The sequence below is a fragment of the Heptranchias perlo genome, chromosome 7 (assembly GCF_035084215.1).
Source record: "Heptranchias perlo isolate sHepPer1 chromosome 7, sHepPer1.hap1, whole genome shotgun sequence".
NCBI classification, from domain to species: domain Eukaryota; kingdom Metazoa; phylum Chordata; class Chondrichthyes; order Hexanchiformes; family Hexanchidae; genus Heptranchias; species Heptranchias perlo.
The window spans coordinates 73,936,439-73,948,583 of record NC_090331.1 but is presented as its reverse complement, the minus strand read 5'-3'; the positions used below and the strand labels follow the sequence as shown (position 1 = coordinate 73,948,583).

Genomic DNA, 12,145 nt, shown 5'->3' with positions numbered 1-12,145 from the left:
TATTCCATGGTATTGCTCCTACATCTTTTCCATAGTAGTAGAAATACATTGGTCAGGTCACTCCTTTCTGAGGCTTTCCATTCTGTCTAACAGAATTTGACTCAACTGATTGAGGTGCCTGCATTAGGCTCTGTAAGAAAGTAATAGAGGCACCAGGTATGGCTTCTGGCTGGTCTACAGATTGTAAAGTCCCTCTCAGACACAGAGTGTTGACAAACCTTATTCAATAACAATGATGGCCAAATTTAAACTGTTATTATACTTAAACCAAGAATAATTAAATTAGTGGTGAATCAGCTCAAATATCAAAATAATGTAATTGATTGAGTCAAATACAAAAATACAAATAAAGCTAGACTTTATTTAAGACATAGTACAAGCCTGAGCCCTTGCTGATAACAGGAGAAAACAATGGAATGTTAATTCAAATTAAGGAACTTATATATAGCATTGGACAGGAACAAGTAACACAACATTAGAAACATCTTAAAAGGACATTCTCCCTGTGATACACCTTTGAGATACTGCTTTAGTATGTGAAGGATAATGAAAGAACATTTTAAACAACAACTTGTCACTCACTGTTCTGGGGTTTGAGGAGGGCGGCTGGAGACAAGGCTACGGCATTCATCCGGCGCAGCTGAAGCCTGTGCTTTATCAATGGTTGGCCCTCCTTCAGCTCTGCAATCAAGCAAATTCAAATTACTGTACAAAAAACAAAACTAAGTTTCCAACCATTCAATTTGCTGTTTATAGATTAAATTATGTTGAATCATTCATTCATAAAAGGTATAATTTTATCTTTTTATGTTTTATCTAAACTCAAAATGCAGGTTGTGAAATGAAAATAATATTATACGATGATATAATCTATCTGAAACAAAAGGCTGTAAGGTTTTGAAGAGATTTTGAAAGATGGTTTTGACTGACTATTGGCTATTAGAAAGGTAAAGGAAAGTCAAGGTGGAGTACCTTTAATATTGAAAAAACATCTTCATAAAAATATTTATTGACTTTTTTTTTAAATTGAAAGAGAACACAACCCTTTTATCCATGCTTTTTGGCGTATGCCACAGATGCGTTATTATTAACGCACAAGTTTTCAGCAAATGCCGGGCCTACGTTTCTACGGGCATAATGCTAGTTTCAGGCAGGTGCCCTACAGAGCAACTACAGGGCGCCCTAACCAATATGGCCTGTGGCGCACTTCCTGCACAGAATGAGCTACTCTCACACTTCTCTCATAAAAACAAAAACCATTAAGCACTTCTTCATTATGCAGTGCCACTTCAAATTACAACTACAATATTAGTCACAAACATACAGTTACAATAAAAAATTCAATTCTGTTGAAAACATAATAGTCACATACCTTTTGCCAACTGACACTTTCTTTTCTTCAGTGTCTTCAGGTTTCTTACCAGGTGTCACTTTGTCTGCACTATCTAGGAGGGCACTTAGTGCCACCCTTCTAAAAACATTCCCATGAGCCTCTTTGATGAATTGAACAAGTTGACGAATGTCACAATAAAGCCCCTAAAGAAAAAAATTTATATAAACGCTGTCCATGTACGTATACTGCAGATTCACTAAAGCAAATGATTGCAGTCACCTATATTATTTTTTATAGGTTAGAATTACATTTGTTTAAAGTAAAAATTACTAAACCCTGTATAGGGTTTGGTGTTACAAAAATGTTTTAATCATACTTGTTTTTAGTCATTATTCTAGTCATAACAGTTCCCTTCTGCTGGAAAAATCTATTATATCCTGGAACATTTTTTTTTCTGTGTACATAATATATAAACAAAACTAAAATGTAAATGATAGATACCAATGGTGAGTCATAAGGTTGCAATCTAATCAGTTGGCTAAGAAGGCTGATTTTTTTTAAAAAAACAAGTGGAGTTCACAAATTTTTAATCTTTAACCCTTTCACTAGTTGCTTTTCATGTAGTGATCATCCCATTTCTGGTTGAGGAGATTATGCAACTGGCTAAGAAACACCAAGGGGCAGAAAATGCTGGTGGGGGTTGTCTATGTGCCTCCAAACAGTAGTGGAGATGTAGGCGAGGGCATTAAACAGGAAATTAGAGACGCATGCAAGAAGGGTACAACTATAATCATGGGTGACCTTAATTTACATATAGATTGGTCAAACCAAATTAGCAATAATACTGTGGGGGAGGAATTCCTGGAGTGTGTACGTGATGGATTTCTAGACCAATATGTTGAGGAACCAACTAGAGAACTGGCAATCCTAGACTGGGTATTGTGCAATGAGAAAGGATTAATTAACAATCTTGTTAGGGAAAAGCGACCATAACATGATAGAATTCCTCATTAAGATGGAGAGTGAAGTAGTTGAATCTGAAACTAAATAAAGGAAATTACAAAAGTATGAGTTGTGAGTTGGCTAGGATAGATTGGGGAACTTTACTAAAAGGGATGACGGTGGATCGGCAATGGCTAATATTTAAAGAACATGTGCAGGAATTACAACAATTATTCATTCCTGTCTGATGCAAAAATAAAACAGGAAAGGTAGCTCAACCGTGGCTTACAAAAGAAATTAGGGATAGTACTAGATCCAAAGAGGAGACATATAAAATTGCCTGAAAAAGCAGCAAGCCTGAGGATTGGGAGCAATTTAGAATTCAGCAAAAGAGAACAAAGAGATTGATTAAGAGGGGAAAAATAGAGTATGAGTAAACTAGCAGGGGACTGTAAAAGCTTCTATAAATATGTCAAGAGAAAAAGATTAGTGAAGACAAATGTAGGTCCCTTACAGTCAGAACAAAGAAATGGCAGAACAATTAAACACATACTTTGGTTCTGTCTTCACAAAGGAGGACACAAATAACCTCCCGGAAATGTTAGGGAACCAAAGGTGTAGTGAGAGGGAGAACTGAAGGAAATCAGTATTAGTAAAAAAAAAGAGCTAGGGAAATTAATGGGGCTAAAGGCTGACAAATCCCCAGTGCCTGATAATCTGCATCCCAGAGTATGAAAGGAAGTGGCCCTGGAAATAGTGGATCATCTTCCAAAATTCTATGGACTCTGGAACAGTTCCTACAGATTGGAGGGTGGCAAATGTAACCCCACTATTTAAAAAAGGAGGGAGAAAAAAACAGGGAATTACAGACCAGTTACCCTAACATCAGTAGTGGGGAAAATGCTAGAGTCTATTATAAAGGATGTGATAACAGAACACTTGGAAGGCATTAACGGGATTGGACAAAGTCAGCATGGGTTTATGAAAGGGAAATCATGCTCAACAAATCTACTGGAGTTTTTTGAGGAGGTAACTAGTAGAATAGATAGGGGAGAACCAGTGGATGTGGTGTACTTGGATTTTCAGAAGGCTTTTGATAAGGTCCCACACAAGAGGTGAGTGTGCAAAATTAAAGCACATGGGATTGGGGAGAATATACTGGCATGGATTGAGAATTGGTTGACAGACAGGAAACAGAGTAGGAATAAATGGGTCTTTATCCGGGTGGCAGGCAGTAACTAGTGTGGTACCGCAGGGATCAGTGCTTGGGCCCCAGCTATTCACAATATAGATCAATGATTTGGATGAGGGAACTGAATGTAACATTTCCAAGTTTGCAGACGACACAAAGCTGGGATGGAATGTGAGCTGTGGGGAGGATGCAAAGAGGCTCCAATGTGATTCAGACAAGTTGGGTGAGTGGGCAAGAACATGGCAGATGCAGTATAACGTGGATAAATGTGAGGTTATCTACTTTGGTTGTAAAAACAGAAAGGCAGATTATCTGAATGGTGATAGATTGGGAAAAGGGGAGGTGCAACGAGACCTTCGTGTCCTTGTACACCAGTCACAGAAAGTGAGCATTCAGGTGCAGCAAACAGTTAGGAAGGCGAATGGTATGTTGGCCTTCATTGCAAGAGGATTTGAGTACAGGAACAGGGGTGTCTTACTGCAGTTGTACAGGGCCTTGGTGAGACCACATCTGGAGTATTGTGTGCAGTTTTGGTCTCCTTATCTGAGGAAGGATATCCTTGCCATGGAGGGAGTGCAATGAAGGTTACCAGACTGATTCCTGGGATGGCAGGACTGACTATGAGGAGAGATTGGGTCGACTAGGCCTATATTCAATACTGTAAGGAGTCGTACAACACCAGGTTATAGTCCAACAGCTTTATTTGAAATCACAAGCTTTCGGAGCTTTTCTCCTTCGTCTGATGAAGGAGGAAAGCTCCGAAAGCTTGTGATTTCAAATAAAGCTGTTGGACTATAACCTGGTGTTGTACGACTCCTTACATTTGTCCACCCCAGTCCATCACCGGCATCTCCACATCATATATTCACTACAGTTTAGAAGAATGAGAGGTGATCTCATCGAAACATATAAAATTCTAACAGGACTAGACAGACTAGATGCAGGGAGGATGTTCCCGATGGCTGGGGAGTCCAGAACCAGGGGTCACAGTCTCAGTATACGGTGTATGCCATTTAGAACAGAGATGAGGAGAAATTTCTTCACTCAGAGGATGGTGAACCTGTGGAATTCTCTAACACAGAAGGCAGTGGAGGCCAAGTCATTAAATATATTCAAGAAGGAGATAGATATATTTCGTAATGCTAAAGGGATATGGGGAAAAAGTGGAAACAGGGTGCTGAGTTAGACGATCAGCCATGATCATTTTGAATGGTGGAGCAGGCCCAAAGGGCCGAATGGCCTACTCTTGCTCCTTTTTTCTATGAATCTATGAATTCAATTTTAGGTTCAGAATATATAGATACTGTTAAATAAATTTACTTTGATACTCTAGTAGTTTTACACACAGATTATGCTAAAAATGGACAGTTCCTACAGCAGTTCATTATAATTTCCAATCACAAACACCTTGGTTCTAGGTAAACTAGTAAAATGGTTAAGGACTTTTTTTTAAAATTGTATTTATAATGTGAGAATCCTAGAATTTAATTTCCATGCAAATATTATTGTACAGTGACATACCATGAAGACAATATCAGACTCACAAATTGGCTTCTAAAAGAAAAAGGGATTCTTACCAGATTTTCAGCGCTGTGTAATTCATGTGTAGTGGATGCGCATCGTGTGATTAGAGGCTTGAACATGCAGCTCACAATAATTGCTTCCATACTCTGTGCAGCTGATTTACTGTCACCAGTGGTAAAATTATTTCCAAATCCAGCCTTGTCTAAATGTATAGAAAATACAAATTAATACTTTACTAAGGCCCATGTTCACATCCTTCTGTCCTTTTTGACTAATTACAACCAATTTGCTTTCACCCATCCTTAATCCTCTTAAATCTCTCTTGCTCACTCCCATTGGTCTGCAAATCATTTATTTATCCTTAGGGGGAGATGCTGTCTGCACATCAATTAACATGGTAATTTGCAAATAATAGCTGCTTTTTGTTATGAAGTTCCAACTCTGTGACTCAATAGACAACTTCTAAAAGTATTTTTTTTTAAAACACTACCATGCTTGAATTGTGCTTGCAGCCAATTGAGACAACTATTTTTACCTCCAAAGATTAACTTCCATGATTTTAATTCTTTCCTACTCGGAAATGTTAGGGATTCCCATTTTTTAAATTTTACTTCCTCCACTGTCCAATTTCCTCCCTTCCTCTCTAAAAACCATTCCGCAGTACCTCACCAAAGTAGATAGCTTCATACATGAGCCTAGATGGTATCTGCCGGCTGTTGAACTATGGGAGCATCACAGCCAAGTTCAATCCTGTATTCACTTGACATCCAAACACTTGCACTTTTCATAGAACCACAGTGGTGTAACATCACAGGAGATCATTCGGCCCATCATGTCTGTGCCGACTCCATACTAGAGCAATCTAAAACTAATCCCACTCTCTTCCTCTGCTTCAAATATTTAACCAATTTTCCTTTAACGATCAATGGATTTTGCCTCAACTACTCAACATAGGGCAAAGCATTTACCTGGGGCAAAGCATTTACCTGGGGCAAAGCATTTACCTGGGACAAAGCATTTACCTGGGACAAAGCATTTACCTGGGACAAAGCATTTACCTGGGACAAAGCATTTACCTGGGACAAAGCATTTCATGCTCCAACAACTCTGCATAAAGATTTATTTTTCTGACCCCTCTCCTCACTCTCAGTGGCAATTTTAATTTGACAACCCCAGTGACTTACTCCCCAACTGGAAGAATTAGTATTTTCCTTTGAAATTTTAAACCTTTATTGAATTTCCTCCTAGCCTTCTCTGCTCCAATGGAAATAGCCCTAATATTTCAAATTGTTCCTCATAGCTCTAATTTTCCATCCCTGCGTCAGGGTGTATGAACACTCTCTATGGCTTTAATGTCCTTTCTATTATGGGGTGCTCAAAACTGCACACAGTGCTCTAACTGTAACTTAACCAATGTGTAGTACAAATTTATCAATGCTTCTATACTCTTGCACCTATTTCTAAAACCCAAAATGTTAGCCTTTTTTTAAAAAAATGGCTTTATCTACCTGCACTCACATTTTCAGAAAATTACATATTTGAACCCCATCTCTCTTTAGTTTCCTTCCGTTGGGTGTATACTTCCTCGTCTTTCCTCCAAAAATGTATTACCTCACACTTATCCACATTAAATTGTAGCTGACACTTGTCTGCCCTTTCCACTAATCTGTGTATGTTCTCTTGACATCTTTTACAGTCTTCCTCAATGTTCATCAAGCCCCTTAAATTTCGAGATTGTGCTCCCTATACTCAAGTCCAAATCATCTGTATATATACTGAGAACAAAAATGGACACAGCATGGGACACTGGGATACACCACTTCCAATATTTCTCCAATCCGATTAACAACCATTTACCCTAATTCATTATTTCCTGTCTGTCAAACATCTCTCTAAACATGCTGCTACACTGGATAGCACTCAGGGTAGAACCCCACATGGATTCTTCCCCTCCTTTATTCAATTGCACTGAGGCCAACTGTAATACTAATCATTGCTGCTCTGGTTGAAATCAGCTAATTCAGCACTCGAACCTTCATGGAAGTTATGACTCAGTACCTCAACAGGCTGTGTGCATTTACCAATTGGGTCAACAAAGCAAAAGTTTCATCTTCAATTGAAATTGGTCTATATTTGCGGATCTTATTTAGGAAGAAAACTCTCTCAAATGCCTTTTCAAAGAAACAATACATTTGTCTCAATAACTCACTTTGAGTGGAAAAATATAAATTTAGGGAATAATTTTTCTAATACACAAGGCTTCAATTTCAATGTTTCCAACACAAACAGCACACTGACGTGGATGGTATCTCTTTTTATCTCACAATTCATTTAAATTTAATAATCATAACTTTAAAAAGCTTTAAAGTCAGAACAATTTTAAAAGACTTAAATGCAGTACTCTCAAATAAGGCTCAAAGAAGCCTGCCCATGCAACAATTTTAAATCACCTCCTATACTTATAAAAATAAAAGGAATAAGTAAAATGTACTTACCTGTGGTAGGTCTCCCGATTGGAGCCACCAATTTTCCTGTTTCAAAGAGGCTGGGGCGCCTAAAGCGGATGTTGCAACCCCCAGCTGATCGGATCTGAATACCTAGTGCTATTGAAGATAAATTTTTGGAAAATAAATGGCTGTTAAAGAAACTAAAAAATGAACATGAGGAGAGGACATCCACATTTTGGGGATTCCTCAAAAAAATATTCCAGTGAGATTTTTTTTTTTAATACCAGACAGGAAGCTTTAGATCCTTCATGCAAACTGTTGAGTTTTAGGGAAGGTTAGGACCACCTAGTTAGGCATTACATGTGAACTCTAGGTACCCCACCCTCTCTTTAACAGGAAAAATGGTAGCTGCAGTTTTTAGGAAGTAAATGTTATTTATTCAGTTTTTTGAAATGTAGAAATTGATTTAAAAATTGGGGGGGGGGGGGGAAAGAATTATGATTTCAAGCATCAATCTCCAGGATACAGAACCTTATCCTCGAGTTTCCCTTTGGAGTTTTCCAAATGTTGATGAGTGGTTTGGTGCACCATTGTACCATACCATGTTGTTTTTGTGATTCCTCACACAATGACTTCCCCATCTCAATGATGCTAACAAAGAAAAATGAAAAGAGGGATAGGTACTTCTTCATTACATAGGAGTGAATTAGTGGGCAACTCACCCTAGACCATTCATACAGATCTGTTAATGACCAACTCAAAAGGCTTAGAGAATAGAGCAGGGAGAAGTTAGAAAGAAGAAAAAATAAATAAAAGGGATTGTAATAGAATCCAATTTAAAAACCAGATAGATACAGGTAACTACCTCGTAAGTATTTGTACATAATCAAACCCTACTGATTATATACTTAGTGACTGCCACATACAGAAAAGAAAATAGTTGATAGAAAGAGTTGCTGTACTTACTGTCAGTAACTGGTTCCATGCAAAACCCTAGCAAAGCATGTAAGAAATCCACTACATTGTTCAGAGAATCCTTGTTCACGTACTCCCGCAGAGTTTGACGAAACTGTACTTTGCTAAGTTTGTACAATCTAGTAAGGCAGTTCTGGGCCTAAAATGATTAATACATTTTAAAATAAACAATGCTTAGTATTAGCTAACAGTAGTGTTGAACAAATTCGTATAAAATTGTTGCTAGCATCAGATATGCTTCAGTAAAAGACTAACAAAGCAATGTTATTTAATTCATATGTATATTGTACTAAGAAAGCAATGATAAGTTGGTTGATTGGAAGACAATGCACTCCAATACAGTGCTACTCCTAGATCATAGTTCTAGAATACTGAAGAAATTAGTTTTATTTTTCTGTTCAAAAATGGCAGTGGATCAGCTTACACTTAGTTGAGTGGGGTTTGAGACATGGCATGCCTAATAATGGTGTTAATATTTGAGCTGAAATATCTTCAACTGAGTTTAAAAGGAGGCGGCGATATGATTGAGTTATAATTTTGTGTGAATCTGAAAAATATACCTAATTACAATCAGGTTTTTTGTGGGGTGAATTGAACAACCAGCAATGGTAAAAGCCCCTTTACATTACTTTCAAAAAGTGCCTTAGCCTCCAAACATAGAATAGCTCCATCTATTGTGTGACATTTCTTGGTCACCTCTACATCATTTTTAATCCTGCAGTTCGTATTCTTAAATGGAAGCCACTTACCTGAAGTCGGAGACGATCTCCTGACAGCCCACGGTGGCCCTCACCACAACCGTATGCACATCCCAGTGACTTCACTATTTTAATGAGCATTGTTAATGTAAGTTTATGAATGCTCCCTGGGGTGTCTTCATCCTAAGTAAACATAAATACAATGTAGTGGCTCACAGTATGAGACTAGTTGCAAACACTTGCACAAAAAGCTGGATTGAGGAATGATCTGCTCCTGCAAGAGATATGTTTGTGTTTATGGAGGGAAGGACTAGGGCTCATATAGTAACAGGAATTTTGTAAAAATGCCGATTTCCTGAATAATTTAATATATATATCATATAGGCTGAAAAATTTTCAAAACTTTCAAATAATTTTAATTGTTTAAAAGTTTGAAACAGATTTTTTTTCCCCTTTTTCTCACTCCCGCTTGGAAGGTAGTGGCTTGTACTGGGATATGGTTCCATAGATGTTGAATGCCCTCTGGTACCTCATCCAAGGGGGGATTCTTCATGTATGAACCTAGGCAGTGGTCTATTTTACTGTAGAGGACATTATAGCTGAGCCTGATCCAGTCTTCACCCTTCATTCACATTTCATAATTCCTACTTGATAGTGTGTATAAGTGGTCAACAGTGGCAATATTGACTGTTCCCCACCCTGGGCTAGGGACACAAGTCAATTTCAGTGCCCCACTACTGAAGGACAAATTTGTATCACATTCTTAAAATCTGTATTCTGGAGATTTTTAAAACTATGACAATTCTGATTAAATTGGATCAGTTGACAACCATGGCAATAGGCATTGTAAAACTCCCTCAGAATGTTCTCTTAACACATTCTCGCACATAGTTATAAAGCAACATTGGTTGAATCAAAGTTAATGCTAACAGTTGTGTATTTATTGTATTTCATCAATGCTCCATTTTTTTAAGCTGACTGATTAACATATTTGCATTAACAAGTGTCCTTAAAATAATGCATAGAAGAACTTAACCCATATGTATTTATATTGGAAACATTTTACAGAGGGATTGTAAAATCTATCTCGCATATAGAAATAAAGCAAAATTGAGAGAAGAATTGGTGTAGGTCATCTGCCTCTCCAGCCTTTTGGCTGAACAGCAATATGCAGCAATATTGAACTACCACTATGTAGGGAAACCTAACAAAAAGAGAAGAGGAGAAAAACACAATAACATTTATAATATCCAAGAAACAGATTCTACAAACCCTCTGTGAAACATTTCCAATATAAATAAATGGGTTAAATTCCTCTATGCACTATTTTTAAATTTCAGAAGATTATCTAACTTAGACTGTGCAAAAACACTAGCGAATAGGAGCATAAAATTAACCAGCCTCAAGCAAGACTTGAGATTCGAAGAATTTCTCTTTCCTACTGAGCTAGGGATGCATGAAACAGACTCCCAAATAAAGCTGTCATTGTATGTCAATTAATACATTTAATGAAAGAGCTGAATAAATATCTGGTGATGGTTATAAGGATGGGTAACACCAGAGAAAATCAATGTTGTTATGAACCATGGTGCCTGTGCTGCTAGGACCATGGAAGTATCACGCCAAAGAAAACAACAGGTCTAGAATGTAGAATGCAAGATTACATAGGTACTCTGGATTTTAGTTGGAGGGAAAGGCAAAATTTTGAGGTACTTTTCCTCAGGAGATTAAATAGGTTGGATGAAGTACATGATGGAGCAGATTGAACATGGTTTGTGGAAGGAATGGGATTTATGAAACAAGGTGGTCTTTCCTCTTTAGATGCAGTCATGTTTTTTGAGGATGGTTGGGGCGGAGTGAGAGACTGCCAACATGTTTCAGGATTTTTTAATCTTGCTGACAGTACTCCCTCAAGAATGGCTGTCACGTAGCTGTAAATATTTTGAATTAAAAGCAGGGCATTATTTATAGAACAGAGGAGGGTGCATCAATTCGATCTGTGAAATGGTGACATTATCATGTCTTTAGCCACTTTAAATTTTTTGCTTTTTCACTTTTTTTGTATGATTTTAGTTTTAATAAATACTAAGTAAATTGTTTCTAAATATTGGAGGAAAAATCATGCCAGTGGTCCAACATGGTAATGCAACAGGAGAATTTTTCAATAGGTTGTTCCATGAATGTAATTTCATTGCTGCTGTAACTTTCCAAATAACGTGATGGTGCTGCTTTAATTAGCAGGTGCACTGGACTGTGTCCCTTCGGTGTAATTTCTTCAAAATAAGCTCTTTAAACGGGACAATTTTCCAAACAAAACATTTACTTCTTCACTTTGCATATTCTTTTTACTTATCGAGACACACTTAAAAAAATTAAAACCCTAACCATTCTCTATTTTAATGTGAATCCAGAATATTTGCGCTGCAATCCTCAATTACTGCTCTTTTTATCAATAACTACAAACTTGACAATTAAAAGGACCTAACCCCTGATTAATTTATCGATAAGAAATGCTATATTTCACACTTTGCAATTCTTGAATTCTAAAAGGTAGGAAATAACAAACCTGCTCTTGATTTTTGCTCTTTTTATCTCCATCATCTCCTCCGCCTCCTCCTCCGTCACCATTTCCACCACCACCATCTCCGCCACCGCCTCCGCCACCGCCACTTCCACTTCCTTCCTCTGGTGCAGCTCCAAATGCACTGGATGATCCTCGCTGACTGGCTGATTCTTTCTGCCATTTCTCACCTATATTATTCTCCTTATTTTCTTCAATTTTGTAATTCTTATCTACCGATGGAACCACCTCCAGCTGCAGCAGGCAGTCAATAATGTTTAACCCCACATCACAAATACGAGAACTGATATCATGGTTAAGCACCACAAACAAAGCTTTTAGAATGACCTAAAAGTGTAAACAAAAAAGTCCATTTACAAATACAATACCAAGAATTGTCACAGTACACATATTTGAATAGTTAAAATTATGTACAGATCCTCATTTCAAAGTAAAGGAAGCAGCATAACTGTT

The 12,145-nt window shown here is 37.6% G+C and overlaps 1 protein-coding gene across 1 annotated transcript in view; it reads right to left on the bottom strand.

The window, feature by feature from the left end:
* The window catches only part of LOC137323875 (protein unc-80 homolog), a 254,762-nt gene that overhangs the window by 192,927 nt on the left and 49,690 nt on the right, over positions 1 to 12,145 (bottom strand). Inside the window, exons 13-19 of the mRNA XM_067987905.1 lie at positions 11,678 to 12,019; positions 9,163 to 9,294; positions 8,405 to 8,552; positions 7,487 to 7,594; positions 5,045 to 5,193; positions 1,373 to 1,536; positions 583 to 681 (exon numbers count right to left, since the gene is read on the bottom strand). Of these exons, the coding sequence (XP_067844006.1) occupies positions 583 to 681; positions 1,373 to 1,536; positions 5,045 to 5,193; positions 7,487 to 7,594; positions 8,405 to 8,552; positions 9,163 to 9,294; positions 11,678 to 12,019 (1,142 nt within the window). The remainder of the gene's footprint in view (positions 1 to 582; positions 682 to 1,372; positions 1,537 to 5,044; positions 5,194 to 7,486; positions 7,595 to 8,404; positions 8,553 to 9,162; positions 9,295 to 11,677; positions 12,020 to 12,145) is intronic.